General features: G+C 34.4%; 1 protein-coding gene across 1 annotated transcript; it reads right to left on the bottom strand.

The window, feature by feature from the left end:
- Positions 1–295: 295 nt before the first annotated feature.
- LOC128180082 (uncharacterized) lies at positions 296–15,636 on the bottom strand. The gene is made up of 4 exons (XM_052847953.1): positions 15,489–15,636; positions 9,672–9,857; positions 5,594–5,993; positions 296–5,467 (listed from the first exon to the last, which is right to left on the bottom strand). The coding sequence occupies exons 1-4, from the start codon at positions 15,531–15,533 to the stop codon at positions 936–938; spliced, it is 5,163 nt and encodes a 1,720-aa protein (XP_052703913.1). The 5' UTR covers positions 15,534–15,636; the 3' UTR covers positions 296–935.
- Between the last annotated feature and the right edge of the window lie 8,158 nt (positions 15,637–23,794).

The following is a 23,794-nucleotide window of genomic DNA, read 5'->3' as shown; positions in this document are numbered from 1 at the left end:
TTTTCCTCTTTTAGCAACAAAGTTCAAACGGGTATTGTAGAAATCCAAACAATGATGAGGCTCTAATGAATATATACGTCAGCGCTTGTGCTAATACCCAGTACTAGTATGCCTAGAAAATATTTTGTTGAATAATGAAGCATTTTTAGAATTTGATTTATAATATGACCGCCATCGGGATGTAACTCCTGCAAGAAATGCTCTACTGAAAACTGTTTAATGAACTCACTGAAAATGTTTCATAACAAAATTGGATTATGACAGCACAATATACCGTATACAGACTAATTACCTATTTACCTAGTAAGTTTGCATTTTATTGAATAGTGCATATTAGGCTATTTATCAACATTTGACATTCATTTCGTTTAACAATTGTCCACAGCGAAGTAATTAATGAGAACGATAGCATATACATGAATAGTGTATTTACATATGTCATAAAAATGGATGACTGAAAGAGTACTGAGTTTTGTCTTGGGAGAATTAATAGACTATGTATATAATCGAATGCCATTTTATGTTACGTTCTTTTACACTCAAATACCAATTTACTTACAAATATACAGTTTGCATATGTATGAGGATATGGACAGGACCAATGAGAGATGAGTCGTTAGAATAAATAAATAGAATACGATAACACAAATGATGAAGAACACAACCACATTCTTATGGCAGTATTGCACAAGTTCCTGAGTTCTATACAACGTCGAGTTTTTTTTCATAATGGCCACTAAGGTATGTACGAAACACGAAATGCTAACGTCGATGTACAGGGACATTAGTCTCTTTCAATAGTTCCGAACTGTCCATTTGATAGCTTTGTGAAAAGGCAGTCTATCCTAATGGATCACGAAACGTTGGCACATCATTACATACACGCCTTCATCTTCGGAATTCCTTTGATATTTCTATCCATGATATGGATAACATCAACCAAACATACGTGCATTATTCATGGGAAATGCTGGCCTATTTTGGCTTCTGTTGATCCCTTGGAATGGATTTTGTCGAGCATTCCTCAGCAAGTTCCGGAGACGTGCTTCTCTGTTGTTAGTTGGTGCCGGTTGTGGCGAAAGACTGCCAGCGGGCGTCGGTATTCTGTTCAGAGAGGTTCGCTGCATGTTTGCCATAAATCGTTGAAGTTGGTTGTTGTTAAGAGTCGGTATTTGTTGTCTTTGCGCTTGCACAGATTGTTGTCGATGGTTTACTTGTGGTTGCATCTGTTGAGATATAGTTTGTGATGGCAGGGATGAAGATGACGATGATGATGATTGTTGCCTCTGTGTTGGGGATATTTGGGATCTACTTGGAGACACAGTGTTTGTTGCTCGTAAAGCAGACCTTTGCAGAGGCGCTTCTGTTATTTCCGCTTGTAATCTATTGCCCGATGCCTGAATTTCTCGACGAAGCTCTTGGATCTGCTGCATCAAACCTGATTTTCTCTCCTGAAGCAGCTGCAATGTATTCAAAACAGTTCTTGCAAGTGTAAACTGTCCACTTCTTGTGTATTCTTGTAGATGTTGTTGAAGCAATTCCTCTGCCTGTTGTTCACGCTGAAGTTGACGAACCAAATTAACTGCTGAGCTAAACTGTTGTCGAACATTTACGACGGGTTGTTCTTGCTGTAAAAATGTAGCTAAAGTCGGAGTAGCACCTTGATTAGCTGTGTCTGTGGAGGTAGTTTCTGATACATTTTCGCGTCGAGGAGTAGCTGTAGCCTGAACTATTGTTGGAGGTGCGACTGTTTCTGCTCTTTGGGGCTGTAGGAATTCATTCCTCATTCTTTGTCTCCATTGTTGCAATAGACGGCGCCCGTTTGGTGTTGTAGATAGTCTCTGCATGAAGTGAGTTATCTGGGCTTGTGTTGGACGAATCGGAGTAGGAACTCTTTGTACTTGAATGTTTGCAAGATGAGCGAGAAATTGAGGATTAGTAAATTGTAGGTTAGTGACACGATTTTGTCTGAGTAATTCCAGTATTCTGCGTCGCTGTGCTGGAGGGAAATTGTTAATCGTCGAAAAGAATTTTACTGAATCTTCATGATTTCTAACAACAACTTCCACTCGCGCTGTATTTTCTGGAATTTGTTGTCGATTTACTTGCAAGTTTGTTGTTCTCCTCTGATTTGAGTTATTCTGAGAAGATTGAGAAGTTGGTTGTCTTTCACCAGCTCTTGAGTCGCGAAGTAGGCTGCCAATATTTGGAAGTTGCACAGAAGCAGTGGACGACTGACGTTGAACTGACGGATTTTGGACTATTGACTTTTGAATGGTTAAACCATTTCTTTTAAATGAAACCGAAGCTTGTTTGGTCTTCAAATTGTTGTTTTGAATGGGTTTAGAATTGGTTAATTGTCTCGGCACTTGTGCATTTACATTAGTTGGACGTTGTTGTCTTTGGTCAAATTTTGGGACAGCTCCGATGCCGAAAAGAAACGGGTCTAGACCGTGCTGTACTCTCTTCATACTGTTGTTGTTGTTATTTTTATTGTTTTCCTTTATTAAACCTCCAAGTGGTGGTAAATCCTTAACAGTTGTTTCGGTCGTAGTCTGTACCAGCAAGTTTGGATCAAACGATGGGTTGAGTCTTTCAACTTTTGGAAAAGATATATTTTTAATGGGCGAGGCCTGACCGGAAGGGTCATTAGGTGATACCCAAACACTCTCCCTTCCTTGTTGGTCAATAAGTTTTTCTCTGGTTCCCCATGTTGTGTTACCAGAATTTGGAAGAGAGGAGGCCATTAAAACCGAGGAACTTTTAGAAGAATCAACGGCAGGAAATGCCGGTGAGTTATTGATAGATTCAAGGGGTACTTGGCGGAAAGAAGGTGACACGGTATACCGGTATGTTGTTGTGGGGGGCAACATTGTTGTTGGTGCCTTTGTATATTCAACTGCCGCTGGAGCTGTTGTCATGATAAGTTTTTGCAGTGTTATTGGGGGTGTTGTTATCTGAATTGGCATTAGCATATCAAGTGAAGGGACCTCTATTGTTAAAGTTTTCTTCACAGGTGTCGGTGTTGTTGTAGTTGGTTTGGGCGTTGAAGTTACATCATAGATCAAAACTGGATCGACAGGTTTCTCAGGCTCAAACACAGGTTGGTTTTGCGGCACAGGTGACGCTTTGCTACCAGTAAGTTCCTCTATACCTGGGATAATATCAATCAAATCACTGTGTTCTTTTATCAACTGTGCATTTTTATCCACAGTATTGTGCGCGTTTGTAACATCCAAAGCAGAATCAATAATTGTTTTCGTAAATTGTCCTTGTTTTACGTCAGAATTTAGATTTAAAGGAACATTAAGACTCACTTCTTCAGTTGGGTTTGCATGTTTCGTTTTCTTAAAAGCATCCACAATACTGCTAGAAGCTTTATTTTTGACAGTGGCTTCTTGAAAATGAATAGCACTGTCATTCAAATTTGTTTTAGCGTTTTTTAATACATTTTCCTTTACATTTTTAGCAGCAATTTTCGTAAAAACTGAACTTACGGCATTAATATCACCATCTACTGCATTGTTACTCTTAATGTCCACATTTGATACAATTTTTTCTGTTCCTTTTGCAGAGTTAGACACAGACTGTGTATTACCTTGTACAATTCCATTTACACCAACCTTGGTCAAAGTATTTGCTGCTTCCTTTTTATGTTCTGTGGCTTTTTCTGATGTTATTGTTGATTTACTTTCCTTGTTTCCAAAGGGCCCTGTCTCTGTCGATGATTTGATGGAATTAGAATTCTTATTGATGACAGACGATGTTTCTTTTCTGGATTCAATGACTTGGTTTACCGGTTTTTTATCGATAGCGATGTTTTGATTACTGCCAGAACTATCCACAGTTGACTGTGATGAACTACTAGAACTTAATGATCCTGCTGGGCTAGAAAGACCCTGGTCAAAACTAGAAAGTGTTTGCAACCCGTGTTGTCTTTTATCTGATCCTTGAACAACATCACCTAGAAAAGCTCCACCAGGGGACAACAATTGTTGGTTGTTTCCACTCAGTCCAAAACCTCCTTCTGAATTTCTGCTTTGAAAATTCTGAGATAACGAATTTTGATTTTGCTGCTGTGGCCAACGTTGTGGAGATAGGTTGTTAAATTGACTTTTAGGAGAAATCGATTGAAATTTACTAAAATTATTTCTTGTTCTCATCGTGTTTTGTTCACTTTTCGTCCTTTGTTGTTGTTGTTGTTGTTGTTGGTCAGTGTTTAGCTGTATTCTATTGGGCGAACTTCCGAAATTTCCAAACTGAGAATTAGCTCCAGGTGGTTCTACACTGTCGATTTGAGTATTACTGCTCGAAAATGCTGATCCACTGCTGCTAAATGAAGATGACGATGACGAAAACATTGCACTGGATGATTCCATAAAAGTTTGTGGAGACACAACAAATCCATCCTGTGACGAAGAAAAACTAGAACTGCTTTTGCGTGCCTGTTGCGAACTTGTCTTTTGATTATGGCTTGCAGTATTTGTATTAAAGATGTCACCAAGTTGAGATTTTCGTCGTTGGGTCTGCGTATTTTGAGATGATTGTGACGATTGAAAATTATTCGATTGAAAAGTATTCGAATGAGTCGACTGAGAGGGAAAAGTATTGGTAGGTCGTATATTAGGTGATCTTGGGACATTGAATGGATCATGAGATGTTGGAACGTCTTTCGTTGCAGGATTATTTGGAGATTGAACAATGTGCCCCACGGGTACAATTACACCCAAACCTTCAAGTTGCTTTGCAAGTTCGTTTTCACGATTATTTTGAATTTTAGTTTCCTGTGCTTTAAACACATTTTTGTTCGATTGTTCTCCAGATTTGAGGACTTGATCAACAGGAACTAATACGCCAATATCTTGTAGGGGCTGAAGAAGCTGTTGCTGGTTCTGAGGCATCATGTGTGCACCTGGTGACTGGTTTATATTAGGGGCTATAGATTCCATCATATTAGAAGTTGAGCTTTGTGAAGAAGTTGGTTGCTGTGCTGCAGTGTTTGTAGACGTAGGAGTTGGGTCAACAGGTACTAAGACACCAAGATTTTGTAACTGCTCAAGAAAATAGTCCGGGTTTGAATGGGCGTCTGGCGACGTGAACAAGGATTCTACTGTGTTAGGACCTGCTTGATTTGGCGTGTCTACGGGTACCAGTACACCTAAACTCTGTAATTGATGAATCAGCTCTTCGTGTTTTGCTACGTTTCCCTCGGGTTGTGTACCGGAACTGATAGGGTTGGACAGAGGTGTAACTTTGTCGGGTACAGGATTCACGTCCGCCAAAACGAGCAAAGCCTCCAGAAGTTCAGAATTCGTCATGTCTGCAGTGGAAGCATTATCTAAGTTACTAGCACCCGAGGCCACTGGACCCGGGGGTAAGTTTCCTGCTCCTGCCACAGGTGTGATTTGTCCTATGCTCACATCAGCACAATTTATATATTCTTCTCTATATCCATTTCTATCAGGTACTACAAAGGTGAAAAGAAGAATTGTAAAACACAGCGAAAAATGTTTGAATAGGTAAAAACTGCACATAGAATGAACTTACGTATAGGAGTAGATAAAAGTACAGGTTGATTTTTGTTATTTCTTACCTGATATAAATTTCCATTGTAATACACAATGCTTGCAGGTCAATCCATTTGGGATTTTAGCTGTGATTTTATGATTCGGCATATTTCTTATTGATGGAGTAACATAATATCTCGGTCTAAAAACAGAATTAACAGCAGTATTGTCTTTCACCATTAGTACATTCTGGTCAAGGCACTCCTGCGTAACGCCACCATGAATATTGTCTTTTGAGCAAATTCGGAATTCATAACTCCCTAACTGCTGACTCATCGTCCTGACTGTTATTTGAATTTGGTCCGTTCCTGGAGGGAACGATTTGGAGATGAGTCCTGTAGCATATCGTCCCCCGTACTCATGGGCACGTGGTCCGTCATAAGCGTCCCCGCAAACCCCGCACTGCAAGCGGTTTCTTGTATGAACCTGGGGAAAAATACGTGCTGAACAAGTAAGATATTTAGTTGCTTAGATATGTTTTGGTAACAAACACAAAGTTATGTATTAACCATACATGTTTGTATTCGTGAGCAATAGAAAGGTTTTTTTCTTTACACCTGAACGTTTGTGCAAAGGAAAGCCCAATCCCTCTTGGAAGGTTGCGTTCTGAGTTTTCTAGTCAACTGCTTTGGAAATACTGTACATGAATACATGTATCACTTTTCGTCAAACTTGTGTCTATCTTCTATAACAATGCTATGACTGTGCAAAATGTCGACGTCCCGTAGCATAATTAAGGTGGCTCTATACACCACGTTTTGATGACGCAGTACGCAAAAAAGTAAATCTGGAAGAATGCAATTCCGGTACTGGCTGATTTAAACTGAGGCATATTATATGGGGACCACTCTTTTGAAAATTTGTTAATTGAATAGATTTAATTTAATTTGAAAATTCATTATTTAACAAGTAATGTGGTATGTGACACCTTCACGTTGTGTCGTATTATTTATCGAAATAAACAATAAAATCAAGTATAGTCTTTAAAATAGTAGTTTTTTCCCCATCACCGACATCTTACAGCATAGCGCAGTGGGGTAGTGGGTTCACTACAAATCTGGAGGTAATGAGTTCGAATTCTGTTGAGGACATTGAAATTTTTTACTTTCCAAAATTTTATAAAACGTATTTTTTGGTTGAATACTGTGAAAGAAATTTTAAACCGGTGAAAGTATTTCAATTATGATATACTTTAACCCACATTAATATCGACAGATGCTCCTTACCACCTTAAGGGGATGCGAGGGTGGCTTTGAATTTCTCTCAGGTTGGGATACATAAATCCTGTTAGTTAATTTTCCCCTTTATTTATTTGACTTATTTTTGCATTAAAGCGAATATATTCACTTATATAGGTCTATAATGAAATATGTATGTATTTATTATTCCAACATGATATTAAGGAAATTTTCTTCAACTCAGAAATGAAAAGTCCCCTAAATGTTTGGGCCTTGGGACTTAGGAAGGATAACTCTTAATTGAGGAACTTTCACACCAAATAAAATTGAAAATATTTTTTGTGTCTATTTGCAATTATTTCATTTAATTTTTTATGTCACATTTATTGAAAAACATTTTCTTATAACATCAAGCAGCTTTTTCAGATGATTTGTCAACAGAGTAAGATAATATGAAAAATTTTGTTTTGGGGAAATACTAAAAAAAAATTGCAATAATAACATTTTTGAATGTTAAGAAGTGTTATTTTTTTTATGTGTCCGAAGGAAATATCCACCATCTAACAAAAAAATTTCTCTTAATTTGTTAATAGTTAAGTTTTTAAAAATTATCTTACAAAAACTCGAAAAAAAACATTCTTTAAAAATACCTATAGTATCCCTATCGTCATTTTAATATTTGATAAGTATATGTTTTGTTGTCTTCTATTGAAAATTGGAATAAACTGTGGGTGTATAGAGCCACCTTAACCTTCCTGTTTACTCTCTAGAAATGTTAACAATTTTGCATGCATAGCAGTTTAATTCTAATAGTTAATCACAAAATTAATTTGCATACACATGTATTCAAATTACAGTGCATGTGCTGAAGTTGTTGTGATGGGAACGTTTACACCCACGCTGAGTTTGCGTGTGCAGGTACACGTGTAGTCAGGTAATACGGGATAAAGGGTAGTATCCTCTCTAATTTGCCTTACATAGTAAACATGTTCGCTTAAATGAAAAATAATATATAGAAGTGAAAAAACATTTATATTAAATTTGTTATTCAGGTATTTATGTCAAAGGGGTCGCTAATTCAGTCACCTTTGAACGAACGGAAATAGAATCATTGTAACTTGTAACGTTCAGATGATTGTCCCCTTTTTCTTGAACGACATGCCAGCAAGTGATCTAATAATATGCATTGTAATATAATTTTTTCGTAGATCAGTCAAGAGAACCGTTAAGTATACGATATGTCAATGTCAAAATACACAATTACTGGATAGTTTCTATAAGGGTAATTTTCGCTGTTTTTTTTTTCACTGGTGACATACACAGGTCGTCCGTTGAGGGGCGTTAAGTGAGATTTTGTCACTATTATAGGTGACCTCCTGTCATCCCTCATACTGAAATTAAACTTCACAAGTGAAGGAGTTTTAATTGAGCAGTGTTTAAGTTTTTATTCTTTACTTTAATATGGCATCTCATTCATCAACTGAGGTACATATATTTAATAATTATGTATTCATGTGCTCGGAATAACCTAGCGACCAAACACACAACTCTTAATTGTCTATACATTGTCTATACATATAATGAACTCTTGTTTTGGGTTTTTGGGGGGGGGGGTTGTTGGGGGGGGGTGTTTTTTTGTTGTTGTTCTTTTTTGGGTTTTTTTCTTTGAAAGACCGTTGTGGAACTTTGTATATGTACCAATTCAAGTTTCACAGTGTAAAATAACGGAGCGTTGTATGAATGATGGAGATTTTGACTGAAGGCATTAATCTTTTATATGCCTGAGGCCCAAGGACCAGGAAGCAGTCCTAGACTCTTAAAAAATTACATTAACCATACACTATTGTTTTATTATAATTATAATTTTCTTACAAATTTGAATTGCATTTTAAAATTGATTTCATGCTTTCTTGCTTTTCACATATTTCGATCATCATTCTATGATTAATAAGTATTTGATGAATGACTGAAAAATTTGCTTTTGAAAGTTAAGATCTTTCATATGCCCCAGATTTTGAAGGTACTGTCAATTTGGATTAAATCATACGCAATGATTAAATCCTAAAAATATAAAAATAGGATGGTGAATTGCTTCACATATTCCAGCCTTTTAGTTTTTTTTTGATTAAAATAACCTTAAAGTGTATTCAAATTTTGATTTTATGAACATATCTGTCTTCGCATTTTTCATAAGATCAAGCGTAAATGCAATGGAATATGACCTTTGTTAATGCTATGAATTAATTTTCTGACATCAGAGTAATACATGCCGATTTTAATCATAATGGAACAGTTAGCAAACATCTAAATTATACAAGAGGCGATTTTAAATTGTGTTACTTTCTACTTACTATGCTGGATAAAAGATTCAAAATATGTGGCTTAATTAATGCTAATGTACGTAAGAGTCAGCCTAACGAAGGTTGTTTCTAGATCGTCTAAAAATATCCCTTTGTTTATATATAGATAGCATTTGATCTCTGTGCTGTAGTAAATCATCGAATGAAAGTTTTAATACTCTCTCTCTCTCTCTCTCTCTCTCTCTCTCTCTCTCTCTCTCTCCTCTCTCTCTCTCTCTCTCTCTCTCTCTCTCTCTCTCTCTCTCTCTCTCTCTGTGTTACCTCTTTCAAACCACCTTCCTGTGTACTCTTTCTCATCCTCTGTCATTCTTTCTCTAAAATATCTCTCTATCTTTAATAACCTACATCATCTCTCTATTGCTCTATACCACCTCGTTATCTTGAAAAAACCCACCTTCTCTGTGTCGCTAAGGTCCTTTACATACATCAGCACTCTCTCTCTCTCTCTCTCTCTCTCATTTTTATCCTAAAATTACCCCTTTCTCTGCTTTTACATCTCTCTCTCTCTCTCTTTCTTTCTTGAATTCTTTCTTACTGTCTTTCTTAAACTTCTAGAAATGACCCACCTGTTTTCCCCCACAATTCATGGAGTTATCCTGATTGTTGACAGGGGTGTTGAACCCGTAACGCCACATTGATCCTCGCGCGGGGGGATCCTCCAGATGCCCGTACTGCTGCAGGCTCCCCTGAACCAGGATGGACAGAATCAACACTACGAAGAGGGACCGTCTGCTCATGGCGCCCGTGGAGGTCTGTGTTCAAATCATAACCAAAAAAAAAAATCATAACCAAGAAAAAAAACCTCTCGTGTTAATAAGCGTGTCAAGAGAAAATGAAGAAATTTATGTATCTTTGCGGTTTTTGTCCACATATGTTGAACAAGTCTTATTCATTGTCATATAACAAAAATAAACGATAATTTTCGTCATTTATTAATTAAAAAGCCTCATGTTACATATATAATCTGTCACTCCAGGGTTCTGTGGAGCTCCTCAGTCCTGTTTCATGTTGGTAATTTGATTTAATTTTATCCTACATGAATAATATTAAGATAATATGTCAGTCACTTTGATTCTTATTTTGATACAGAACGTTGATTTGAAAAACGAATTAAAGAAACCACGCATTTATGAATCTAATACATGCTTCTTTATTTAAAGAAATAACATTTTAAACACAATTCCGTCGTAAAAAAAAAAAAAAAGAAAAGAATGAAAGCTGCGATGTGTAAAACTGATTCTTATTATTCTATTGTTTATCCCTGAAACAATTTTTGTGTGATAGGCAATTCAGGCACTTTAACATATTTAAAACACGTTCAAATTATCATGGTTATCACGAATCTGTCCAGGTTATTAGTACAACCTTCCAGAAACGGTATGCAACGAGACCTGCACTTAGCGGTAAGCGATGCGTAAGCGCTCAAATGTTTACTAAGTTTTGCTGTCAGGTCAGAAATAGCTATGAAATCGTAAATTTTAGGTACTTTTTTCGTAAGGATTTTTGTGTTGTCACAGTTTAATCAGTCAAATATTTACACTGAGCATTTTTCATTTATTTTAAAATGATTATGGAAAAACTTGAATTCCGAAAACCGATACTAATTTAAAGCAATTCAACGCAATTAAATATTTCCTGTCTTTCATTATCACTATGCGAATGACTGAAATATGCACGATAAATATTTTATGGCTTATTCAAATCTTTATATTCGGAGGTTTAATATCTACTAGTACTGTATCTAAATAATCACCTCTTTTTTAGTACATATACCACAATGCTTCAGTCTTGAGCAACCAGTTCATTTATTACAATTAATTCATAACAACGAGATACCACATGTCCAAAATTTTTAATATCTCGAAAAATCTCAAAGGGCCCGAATGATCAAATAAAAGTTATAGTTGTATGTAGCATTGTAAGAAATAGTAATTTGGCACACTATTTATAAAATAATTTATTTAAAAAGAATCTCGGGGTTTTTTTTTTTTGGTTTTTTTTTTAAGAAACAAATCCAATAGTTCATCTGAGACATACATCGTAAATAAAAAAAAAGATTAAGGTCAAAGGGGGTGGGGAAGGTAGGGGTTATAGTTAAATAAAATAACGACTTAGATAAATTCCTTTACCAAGTTCTATCGTTGTATGAAGTTTCCAAAAAAATTTTAAACAGTTCTTAGAAACCAAGTTAAACGAAAGATTAATTAAAATAGAGTCAGGTCCATGGAAAATGTCATGGTAGAAAAAAATGTTATATTAAATAGGACTGTATAGAAGCTAAGCGAAATGCAATATTAAACGAGTAGCTAGTGAAGTCATGGACATATTGAAAGCCATTGGTAGATTATTTCGGACAATGTGTTTGATACTAATGTTAATGAAAAATTAGGAATTGCGAACTCAAGGTCACAGAAAAGTGAAAGGTCAAGACAGACAAAAAAGACATCTTTATTTTTTTTTTACACATATAATTATGTAACTCTGATTGAAAACAGAGAAAGTTTTTTTCTTTAGAAATATATTTCAATAATTTTAAGATACTTGTATAAACACTTGGTGCCTATAACGGAAAATACGTATCATAAATACCAAATGCTCGGGCTCTCTATTTGACGGGGCATAAAAAGTCATTCTGGTATTTTGATATTCAAATAGCAGAGTCTTTCCATTTTTTAAATTTAACACCATAATGACGACTCATCAGTTCATTGTCGTTGTGGTTTATTTTTAAGCCATGTTACACCACAATGCCACGAGGGGAGGGTCAATTTTGGTTTTCATTTATTTCAGTGCATGGTATATTTTGCTTTGTATTTTGTTGTTTGATACATGTGAGTGCCATGAAAAAAAGTTTGTGGGATTCTAGTATTCACATGTATATCATTAACAACACACCTGTCATAAGTTTTTATCCATTAATCTCCAAAACATGACGCACTATAGTGAGAGTTTATTTCTCCGTTAGCAGTTGCTTCCGGTTTATGAGTTTAAAAAAAAAAACAAGAGGCACAGGAGCCACATCGCTCACCTACGCGACAATAGCCACATTAAAGCAATATGAGCTGCCATTTTCATGAAGAATTTTTTTTTTTAGCGAAAATGTTATTTTCTTCTAAAATGACAAAAATATCATGGTTTTTAAATTTCTGTTCATCAAATTTTTGTGAAAAGGGCCGTTCAGGAACCTTAATTGGAGCGAAATTGAATTATTGTCGTCCTGTACAAAATTGATTTGCTATATGTTCCTTAGAAGAGATATCTTTCCTCTGACAAAAATTAATGATTTTTTCCAACCTTATTTATCATAAGAGTTTAAGTTTCACGCAGACTTATCGTACTAGCAGGTTTTTGCACCAAAATAAAATTCTAAAAAATACAGCTCATATTGCTTTAATTGAATCAGCATTACAGTATCAAATTAAAGATATCACGACAATTTAGAACAGTAGGCCTTGCTTAAAAAGTAAAAAAAACTTCCCACTTTATCCACATATTTTTATGTTTAATATCACGACCCTAATTATATTATTGTCTCAGTATTTGTGTGAAGATTTTTCTCTATTCCTAAGTGGCCCCACCCTACTTCCTGAATTATGATTTGAACAAACTTTAATCTGCACAACCTGTATTTTCACACGAGTTCCAGTTTTTTTGTCTGTTTTCCATTTTAAGGATTTTTTCTATATATTCCTATGACAAATTTCTACCACCACAACCACCCTCCACGTGACTGTGGCCCAACGCTACCCTCAGGATCATGATTTGGTCAAACTTCGATATACACTATTTGAAGATGCTTTACAAAAGTTACAACTGTTCTTGCTTATTGGTTTTTGAGAAGAAGATTTTGTGGGGGTTTTTTCATTTTTTTTTCTATGAAAAAATTCAACCCCCATTGTGGTTCTACCCTAACCCAGGGGATTAATAGAATCATTCATTATTACGAGTGTTGGATAGTGAAATTCCACCTCGGGGACAATATTCACGGTCTAGGACGAGGCTGTGCCGAGTCCTAGACCGTGAATCTTGGCCCCGAGGTGGAATTTCACTATCCCACACAAGTATATAATGAATGATTATTTTTCTCGCATTATATTAGTTTAAAAATGATGTTTGACAACTTTCTGTTATGACGTTCAAAAGATTACTTTCAGTTTATCCCTCCGCGTGCTTCAAATAGTGCAAGTTAAATGAAAAAATACGACAGTTTTTTTCAATTAAAATATGAAAAATTGTAATTAATTAAGCAACACAATTACTTATTAGATAATCTCAATGCACTATTTTGCATTTCCCTACAGCAGACAACGTTTGTTTACGTTTTAAAACGGCGTAGTAATACACAGTGTAAGACAGAAAAATCTCACACTGCTGTCTCACACCGGACAAACCGATCTCACACCGGTGATAATGCGAGAATATGATTTGAACTATTTTTAATCTACAATATCTGAGGATGCTTAAATGCTTAAAAGTTAAAGCTCATCTGTTCAATTGGTTTTTGAGAAGAAGATTTTAAAAGATTTTTATCTATATATCCCTATGTGAAAATCGTCTCCATTGTGGCCTGAGTCAGGTTGTCAAGTTTCAATATACTGGGAGGGTGTAAATACAAATTTGCAACATAAAAACTACCCAGTAAATTCAAAATTAATAACATGACACCTTATCATACTCCCGGGGATCATGATTTGAACAAACCTAAATAAACACTACCTGAAGATGCTTTCACACTAGTGTCAGCTTTTCTGGTCAAACGGTTTTTAAGACGAAGATTTTTGAAAAATGCCAACAAATTGAATAATTCTAAATCATCTTCCTTTTAAAAAGGGCGTGTGCGTGGCCCTTTATTTGAACAAACTTAAATCATATTCACCCAATACTGCTTTGTGCCGAGTTTGGTTGAAATTAGCACAGTGGTTCTGGAGAAAAAAAAGGTGAAAACTTTACGACGATGACAACATGAGGTTAAACAACGGACATATCAGTCCACTTGAGCCTTTGGCTCAGGTGAGCTAAAAAGATGCTAAAAAATGACCTAAAGATTGAATAAGTTAAAAAAGCAAAGGTGCAAAAACACATAGACATGATTCATTATGGTATAGGCGGAAACTATTGCTGGACATGCAATTTACTACACGAACATTTCTACGGGAGTTGTAACGAGAATAACTAAACTGTACATGTAACATGTAACGCATAAGTGCCTAACCATATCAGCGTGCGTGATTTAAATGTAATCTTCGAGAAACGTGTCGTCTGCAGAACGTGAGTGACCGTTGACGTTTGATATTATAATAGCTATAAGGAACTATAGGACGTAGTTATTTCAATTTCAATGCATTATAATAACAAAACAGTCGCTATTAAATTAATAAATTTCAATTCACGTCCGTGAACTACAGTAGGCATGTTTAATGATCAGAATAGATCCAAGTAATAAATCAAATGAAAGCGTTCTCTCTCTCTCTCTCTCTCTCTCTCTCTCTCTCTCTCTCTCTCTCTCTCTCTCTCTCTCTCTCTCACCTAATTTAAATTTTCAAAATGAGAAAAAAAATTAATATCATTGAAATCAATTTCTGATACCTGTCTAGACTCCAAAACTTAAAAGGCGTAACTGCTAAATATTGAATACTAATTAATCTAATTGCTTTGCATTGGGTGAATTATGCGCATAATAGAAAATGGCATCTCACTATGGTCGTTAAGAATGACAGGAGCTATGGCCTGATGATAAAATACAAATTGACAGTTGAGTCGAGAGAACCTGTAGATATATAGTGAACTACTCGAAGGGATTTCGTAATGATGTATCGACTTTTGACAGAAATTTGAACCAACGGGAATGTTTTACAGATCCCTTTAGGTTAATCATAGCTAGGCAGTGACAGGTAATTTGCAACTTTTTTGGTATAAAAAGTATTTAACAGCTAAAAGATATATCTTTATAAAACCACGCAATCAGACGGGAAAAAAATACGATCGCAATTTTCCTCTTGAAAATGAATATTTATTGTGTTTTCAAATCAAATTAACGTACAATTTTTATCCTTTGCTTAATATGAAACAAAAAGGGGGAATATATTGGGTTTGTTCAATTTTTATTTTGAGGTTTTCTTAATCGTCTAAACGCATTTTTTTTATTCAATAACACCAAAGTTAATGGGTTCCTTCATAAGATTACTTGGTTAACCTTCCTTTTTACATCACAACCACACAATTAAATGTAACCAGAATTATCATGAAAAATGATAAGATATTTAAGGGATATCTCCAATACGATTGTTTTATCAATATTATTCACCTTTTTGGACTCTTGTTTATAAGAGTTACATCTTTCTGTAAAATTTCCTTGAACAATTTTAGCAGGAGAAAAAACTTACCATGGAATTGGCAACTGAAGAAATTTCACAAACGATAAAATCCATTTAAATCACAAATCTCCCTTAGAATGCGCTGCTCAGTGGAATTAAACCTAGTACCTCAAATACCAAGTTTCTACCATTGCACCAGCTCAAAACTCCAATAGCAACCTCGCACTGCTAACTCCAAGAGCAGACTGAGACCGAATTAATAATTCACCAATTCAATCGTGACATCGAGAATTTAATGCTTGATTAGACACAAATTCTCCCCAATAATCCTTTTAAAAAAAATCTTTAACTACATGTTCAGTCAGTGGACACATATTTGTACCATATTTTGATATTTTGTGTAAAATAAGAATAATACTTGTCCTTTTGGAGGACCTGGCAGAGAGGAGGAAAGGAAATTCGACGGTGTTGAATGCTTCTAAAAATAGACATTTAGCTAAATGCATGACCAATCTGGTACGTGGTTTGAAAATTAATCCCTTTTTAATGGCGAATTTCTGAATATTAAATTGTTATGTGCGGGTTTTGGAGATGAAGAGAGGTAAACGACAATTAGATTCATGAGTGATAGGTATACTATTGTATCTGTTCGTCAACTGTTTCCGTAAAACCAACTGGCAAAGCCTCCTATTTCAAATCTATTCGCATATTCTATCAATAAGATGACTGCGTGTTACTGAGTTGACTCGACCTGGTGACTTTATTTTCAAATTTTATAATTTTGTTATCACTATGTGATGAATGGCAAGAAACTCTTCTAACAAAATTGAAACATTTCAATACGTCATAGGAGAGGATATGACGTGATTCAAGGTTATAATCCCATTTTTATTATTTGTAGAATACGGTCCAATTCTATTTCTGTAAAAAAATATGTCTGCTTTATATTTAATTAAAAGTGTCTTCCCGTATTATCTAAAGTTCATTTATTAGAGATGGTGCTGTTAACGAATTCAAAGGACATTTGTCATTTTCAGTACCACTCTAAACAAAATACACTTAAAAAAGAACAATTTTAACAAGGCCTTGGACTTTCGATAGGACATTTTCGTCAAAACAAGTTGAAAATGACGCTGGTTTCAAGTGAAATATGCACCGATTACGTAGGTTAACTTAAAAGCCAGACAAATCATGTTGATTTCAATGAAGTATGGTTGAGTTGCCAGCAATGAAATAGACATTCCTACGTACGTCATAATGCTGTTTGATACAACTGCTCAAAATCCAAGCTCTTGTTAAAATGGTTCATGGACATCTATTAAAAAACTAACAAGGAGAAGAAGGGTAAGAAAATGGCTAAAAAAAAACTACTATGCATGTGTTAATAACCATATTTCATAACGGGCAATTTAGTGAAGATAGGCATACATACATGTATATCATATCGAATAAACTTGTAAGTCAGAAGATGGAAACAAATATATGAAATAAAGAGATGAAGTAAGCAGTGGTTAACCGAAGAGCGCTGGTTGAGGATTTATACAGCCGTCAACAAGAAGAGAAACCTAAGGTAGGCTAATATATTACATGTAGAATAAAAAAAGTAAGTAACTATTGAGAAAAAGTAGGAATTGTAGTCGTTGCAAAGTACGTGGTAGGTCACCTTAATAACATATGAAGTACTTAAATGTATGTGAATGAAAGTAAGTAGTGCCGTTTTAACAATAGCTTGGACTTAATTTGGCTAGTTGTGTCAAACAGCAATGTGACGTATGCCTTTAGTATATCATTGGTGGCCTCTCGGCCATGGCTCTTTGAAATCAACTATTTGTCAGGCTTTTGAGCTAAGACTGGGGAATCTGTGTATATTTCACTTCAAACCATCGTCATTTTTATCGTGTTTTGACGCAAAAAAATAAGATAGTTACATCCTAACGAAGATTCAAGGTCTTGTTGAAATGGTTCTAAGACTGTTAAAAATAAGATGCAGTGATGTGTCAGAAAAAATCTCAGTAAAAATACTGAGATTTGAGATGGTTTTTTATGCAATAACTAATCACTTCCCGTCACAAACTCATTATATTGATTTTTCTTTAAAATAATTTCTTTTCTTTTTTTCAGGTTTGTTAAATTGTTTAACACAACTCTTGTATATGATGGGGGGTTTTTTAGGAGTGAATTAACTACATGTATTTTCCTTGGTGTTAATTACCTACATATATTTCCTTTGTTGCTAATTACCTACACGTATTTCCTTTGGTGTTAAAAACCTACACGTATTTCCTTTGGTGTTAAAACCCTACACGTATTTCCTTTGGTGTTAAATACCTTCTCTCATTATTTTCGCACTGAGAGACTATTCCATTGTGCGTTGTGTTGATGAATCATAACGTAACGAACGGAGAACCACCCGATCAGTGAGAACCATTTTAACTACATGTAGAGCTTGGACTTTGGGTAGTCGGTGTCAAACAGCAATGTGATGCAGGCCTGTCTAATTCACTGTTGGCCACTCAGTCATGGCTCCGCAAGAAAAAGATATATACGTCCCACCGAAAGTCCACGGTCTTGTTTAAATGGTTTATCTATAAACAGTATTCAGTAAAAGCAACGTGCACTTGATGAATCAAAGTGCAGGTTGAACTCATTGGAGTTCTTTTAGAAATAATAATTGAAGAGGAAGAAAAATTGATTTCGCTACACGATTCATACGAAGTACTGTCCATTTTATTTTTTAGTTGTTAATAAATGTCACTACATTAATTTCATTTTGGATATACTAGTAATTATCTATATAACCTTCATTTTTATTGCAAGCCGAGTTCTAAATTTTTACATTACCAAAAAAATTAAAACGTAATTTTTGGTTAATTAATTATTGTAAATCTTGAAACTTCTAAATCGGTGGAAGTATTTGGTTACAATGTACATTAATCCGCATTGATATTGACGGATGCCCAATGCCACCTTAAAAAAGAATTATAATATGCTGAATATTAAGAGGACCCATTTGGTCTATGCCAGAAATCTTTTCTTATACAAATACATGTATAAGTACATTCAAAGGAAGGAAAAGCAAGAACAATCGAAAAGTATCTGTGAATATGAATACCAATGTATGGATTCACAAGTACATATCCTACTCTTAGCAAATCAAGATTAATAAAAACTCTCAGAAGACAAAAGCTCTTTTTCCAAACGTACACGTACTTCATATATGAGCCTGATATTATTGTAATAAAGTGATTGAGAAATAGAACTGGAAATATTTCAATATCAGAAAAGTGATTTGTCATTATTTGAAGAAAAATATATATATATTTTTTTTTCCCTGAAACACCGCGGATATTGATAAGACAAGCAGGTTTGACAAATTGTGAAAGATCAAGACAATCACCAAATCGAACCTTCGGAATACAAATTCAAGTTTGACGAAATGCTCATTCAAGCGGAACGATCCGTTTGCTTTGGGGTTAAAAGGTCGACAGGAGAATGCAAGGGTTACCACCTTTATGGTGCAAGAAAATATTCGATCGCCGTGATTTTACTTACTGCGATTCTGAACAAAACCATGAAGCAGACGATAGAAGGGCAAGGTAAAACTCCGTCCATGTTCTCCAAAAAAAAACTTCCGCTCAACCAAAAAATCCGTCCGACATACGTGGATTTTTCACAATTTGAAGACCAGTGACAACTCTTAGCAAATAATGTATTACTATTTTACACACTCGGCGTGCTTCATTAATATCGTTTCCAATATCTTTTGAACTAGGGTCAGAATATTAATTTTCAAATATGTTTATAAAGCTCTGTTGCATTAATTATGAAGAAGAAGTGAAAAAAATGTCGGAATTTGTTGATTCTGTCCGTGCATTTACATCTGCATGAAAAATCAAATGAATATTGTTTACGGTGTAAGGAATAAGTATGCAAACTTAACTGTACACGATGTATCATTTTTTTATAGTGATATTTACTTCCAACGTTTTGATTAATGTTAAACTGTGGATAATAGTAATTATATGCCATAAATAACAATAAATAACAATTAATTAACTAACATGTAACTAAAAGCTGTTACGTTTGTGTTTACGATGTTGGTAGGGGAAGGAGATATATTCTACATTAAGATTACATTTAACAAAGAAATCAAGCTTAGAATTATGTTAATGATTAATTTTTATGTCATCTTCTCTTAAGTGTTCTCTGAAATAGTTATAGTTAACATTGTTCTTGGCACCAAATGTATGGCTATTACAAATACATCAGTCATATTAAAACCACCCCTCCCCTTCTCCTTAAATGTCAGAGACCTCGAGAGTGTAAGGAGAAGGGTGGGTGGCTGGGTGGCGGTTTAAATCAGACTGCATATCAGAGACCCCGAGAGTGTAAGGATAAGGGGGGTGGTTTAATCAGACTGCATATTCAGGTACCATAGATTTAGACATAGAAGATTTTAAGGCTGATTTCTTTTGCTTAACTTCGTTCTTTTTTATTTTTAAATCATAACCAATGTTTGTGTATGTACATATGCCTACAATATTTATATTCACAGAAAATAATTTATTTTCTTTCAGAATGTAGAAACTGTGAATGGCATGTAAAATTTGTCGTCATTTAATATTCTGCCAGTCAAATGATTTATGGAGTTGATACAACATATTTCAAAAAGTGGGGCTTAAGTCAATTAATAGAAACTCTCCTTTTGTTATTTAATTAATTTATTTATTTTTGTCTCAAGGTATTTTTTCTTCTTACAGTATCGCTTGATTTCATTAGTACTTCAGTGTAAGCACTTAATATGCTAATTAATTGTTTGTAATAAATTCATGCCGATGTTTTAGAGACTCAAAAGCCAGAGGGATTTGTCAACTGTCACGCCTGTCATTACTGAATTGCATGAATTATGAAAATTAATATCTACATATTAATTGAAATCAAATTCTGTGCCTTAGATATTTCAAGTGATAGAATTTGCAATCATGGAAATTTATATCGTCTTACATACATCAAGAATCAACGATATAGTGTTTTAACATATACACTAGGGACAATAGAAGTCAGCAAAAACTTCCTATGGATATTAATTAGATGCACAATTGTAAAAAAAAAAAAAAGAAAGAAAAATAGTTATTTAATATGTCATTCACAGTAAATATGAATAAAACACTTGCAGTCATTGATTAAAGTATTAATTAATGTTTGCTTCTGATCGACGTACGTGTATGAGGAAAAGTTTTAAAAATTGATCATTGGGCGTAGAATGATTCGAATATTTGTCCCTTGAAGACGTTCTGTATGGTTACAGAAAAAAGTTGTTGAACAAACTTTATTACATTTCATCAATTTGAATGCTGATTTACCGAATGTTTTGTAAAATAAAAAATATATATAATTTTTTTTTATCTTGCACTGTAAATTTACGTCCTATGTGAGATATTAAAATTGTAATAATTGGTTGGGAGTTTTTTTTGTTGTTTTTCTTTTACATAATGCTAAACATTTTCAATATCTTCAATTACTATAGTATTCATCTCTTTGCTTGAATGGCCCCAATTGAATTCAGTCAATCGTATCCTACTGAAGTCACATTTTAGACAGTGAGTATCAACAAAGTCGACGTTACATGTATGTATGTTTCTTAATTACATGTAGTTTACTTCACAGAATATCAAATAACAAATTACATCTTTCTACTCTGTCATAATCTAACAAACGTTTGTTTTTGTTTTTTGTTTTTGCTGATTTTCTAATTCTATATGATGAACGTTGTCACTATGCATTGTAATATGACGTTTTGACAAACTGTAGTTTTGTGTGAGAAGGCCATACATGTACTAGTATATAAGAATTGAAATTAAAGTAAAAAGTGTATACCTTTGAAATTTTCAGTCAAATATATGCTACCTTCATTTCTCATAATGTTCATTTGATTAAATCTTTTATAATACTCTAAGAAGATAGCAAAACTTGATGCATTGTACTTACTATAATTTATAAAGTCGATAGAATGCTTCAATATGAAGTGAGTGACGTTAAAAAACTTGCAACAGCTCATATTCAATAACGAGTTGCAAATTCTGTTCAAAGCTATGTTTTATATATATATATATATATATATATATATATATATATATATATATATATATATATATATATATATATATATATATATATATATATATATATATATATATATATATATATATATATATAGATGTGTTTTTCTCATTTAAGACTACTTGAAGACGTAAATTTTCTGAAGCAACCACTTTGATTGCGTGTACGTTTGCGTGCACTGTGTGAAAATCATGCAATGCTCTTTTAATTAAAAATGAGAACATTGCAGAAAAATTACATATACATGTATATAATGTAGCGATGAAAAAACTAGCGACTTAATCGACAGGTTTTTTTTAACAAAAAGAAGTCCAGGTCCAGGGGCTATATAACTTAGACGAGCTCTTTATAATCTTAGTCCTTTGTATTTTGTTACTTTTTATTTAATAAATTACACGTATTGCTGTAAATGCGAGACTGACATAAAATGTGAGATTGTCCGAGTTTGATGGATATACATGTAGGTTTTCAGCCTCTAGAGCTATCAATCTTGGCACAATAGAGATCTCAGTATCGCTTTAACAAAACAAAATATACAGTGGGAAAAGTACGACATATATTAGAATTGAGTTTATGTCGGTTGTATATGGACCTTGAACTTTCTCCAGATCACTCCCACAGAGAGTACAGAGTTACATCAGATTGACGTAATCAATCAATCGTTCATTAACACATGTCCTTTTTTGTAAGACCAGGATAGGCTAACCATAAGAATACCTGTGAGACTTTTTATTCATACAAAAAAGTAAATTTACTTTCACTGATTATCGCCCTTCTATTTTTTTTTTAAAGAAGAACTTAAGTTGTGTTCAAACGGAAGCCTATTGATATGTTTGGAACTGAAAAAATGTGTAATGAGGCTAAAAACAGCGTAATAACGCCTCCAGTTCGCCTAAAAGTACAAAATGTATACGAATTCCCGCCACCTTTAAACAAACGTTCATGCAACAGAATTCAGTGCATTATGAGAACATTTAATTTAATTAATGAATGTTTTACATCATTTTAAATATTATGTTCCATAAATGATCGAAAGATCAAGCTTCATTGGCGTATTGAACGCAAAACCTCTGACAAGGCCCCATTTGGAAGCCAATATGGCCATTATCATTGAAGGCGAAACGAGCGAAAATAAAACGAGTCCAAAACAATCAATATGTGTTTTTCCGAGCTTTACCGGAAACGTCCGAGAAGATGCGATTGCAAAGCTGGTATGAACAAGGATTGGCTTTAGTATGACTTCAGTGCGTGCTAAATATTGCTGCGAAATCGAAATTAATAAATCATTATCAGACCCACTTTTAAATTAAAAGTAAATAAACCATCTACTGTGTATTTTTTGCATTAATTGACACACGCCTTCCAGAGAACCTATCACCTCAATGTACAGTTGTTGATTAGTTCATTCATGAAACTGATCGATCTCTATATCCTCTTTTACTTAATTTTTCCTATCCAATCAATCACTACTACCGATCAATGTAGTGCGGCATATCAATTACAAAGGGCGTCTTTATTTGGATAACGTGTTCCAAGAACGCTGTAGTATGGGAAAAAATGATCCAGAGTAAAAGGGAAATCTACAAAGTTTGGTCTTAAGTATTAGACTATTGCATTATGAAATTTGCATACTAATTAATCCAAGAATGAAATTGGGATTTCCTTAGTATACAAGATCTCTTAGTATACAAGATCTCTCCCATTACTTCAAAGTATACCTCAGATACATTCATAATTTGCAAATGTTGAAATGTTCACCCTCGCCCAAAAATGCTAATCAATTGCGTAGACTATAAAACATTAACGATCTCCGATCAGCAATGTTCGGTAACTCTAAACTATCAGGAATTTTTATCCGTACCATAAATCTGCCTTTCATATACGGTGTTAATATTACGCCAAACATTCAATGAACTGCTTGGCTTTGTGGCTCTATGGAGACTTACTACCGAGAGGAAAAGGGGTTCGAACCAGCGTTGCACCAGTACAACCTTTTTTTTCTAATTTGATCTCAACTCGTATACGTTATTTATTCCATTATATTAACCGTAAAATACATGGATACCATCAAAAATTCTTCTTATTTTATGTCATTAAAAACGTTTGAAGGATATATAACATTTTTAGGATGAAAAAAAAAATACTTTGAGGCTGAAAATCAAAGACCCTTAAAAAGTTGATTTATAGCAATAAATTTAACAAGGCATGGGGAAAATTCCTCTACCTAACATAGTTACTTTGGCAATCAAAACACG

Source organism: Crassostrea angulata, chromosome 1 (assembly GCF_025612915.1).
Source record: "Crassostrea angulata isolate pt1a10 chromosome 1, ASM2561291v2, whole genome shotgun sequence".
Classification (NCBI taxonomy): domain Eukaryota; kingdom Metazoa; phylum Mollusca; class Bivalvia; order Ostreida; family Ostreidae; genus Magallana; species Magallana angulata.
This window is presented reverse-complemented; position numbering and strand designations above follow the sequence as displayed.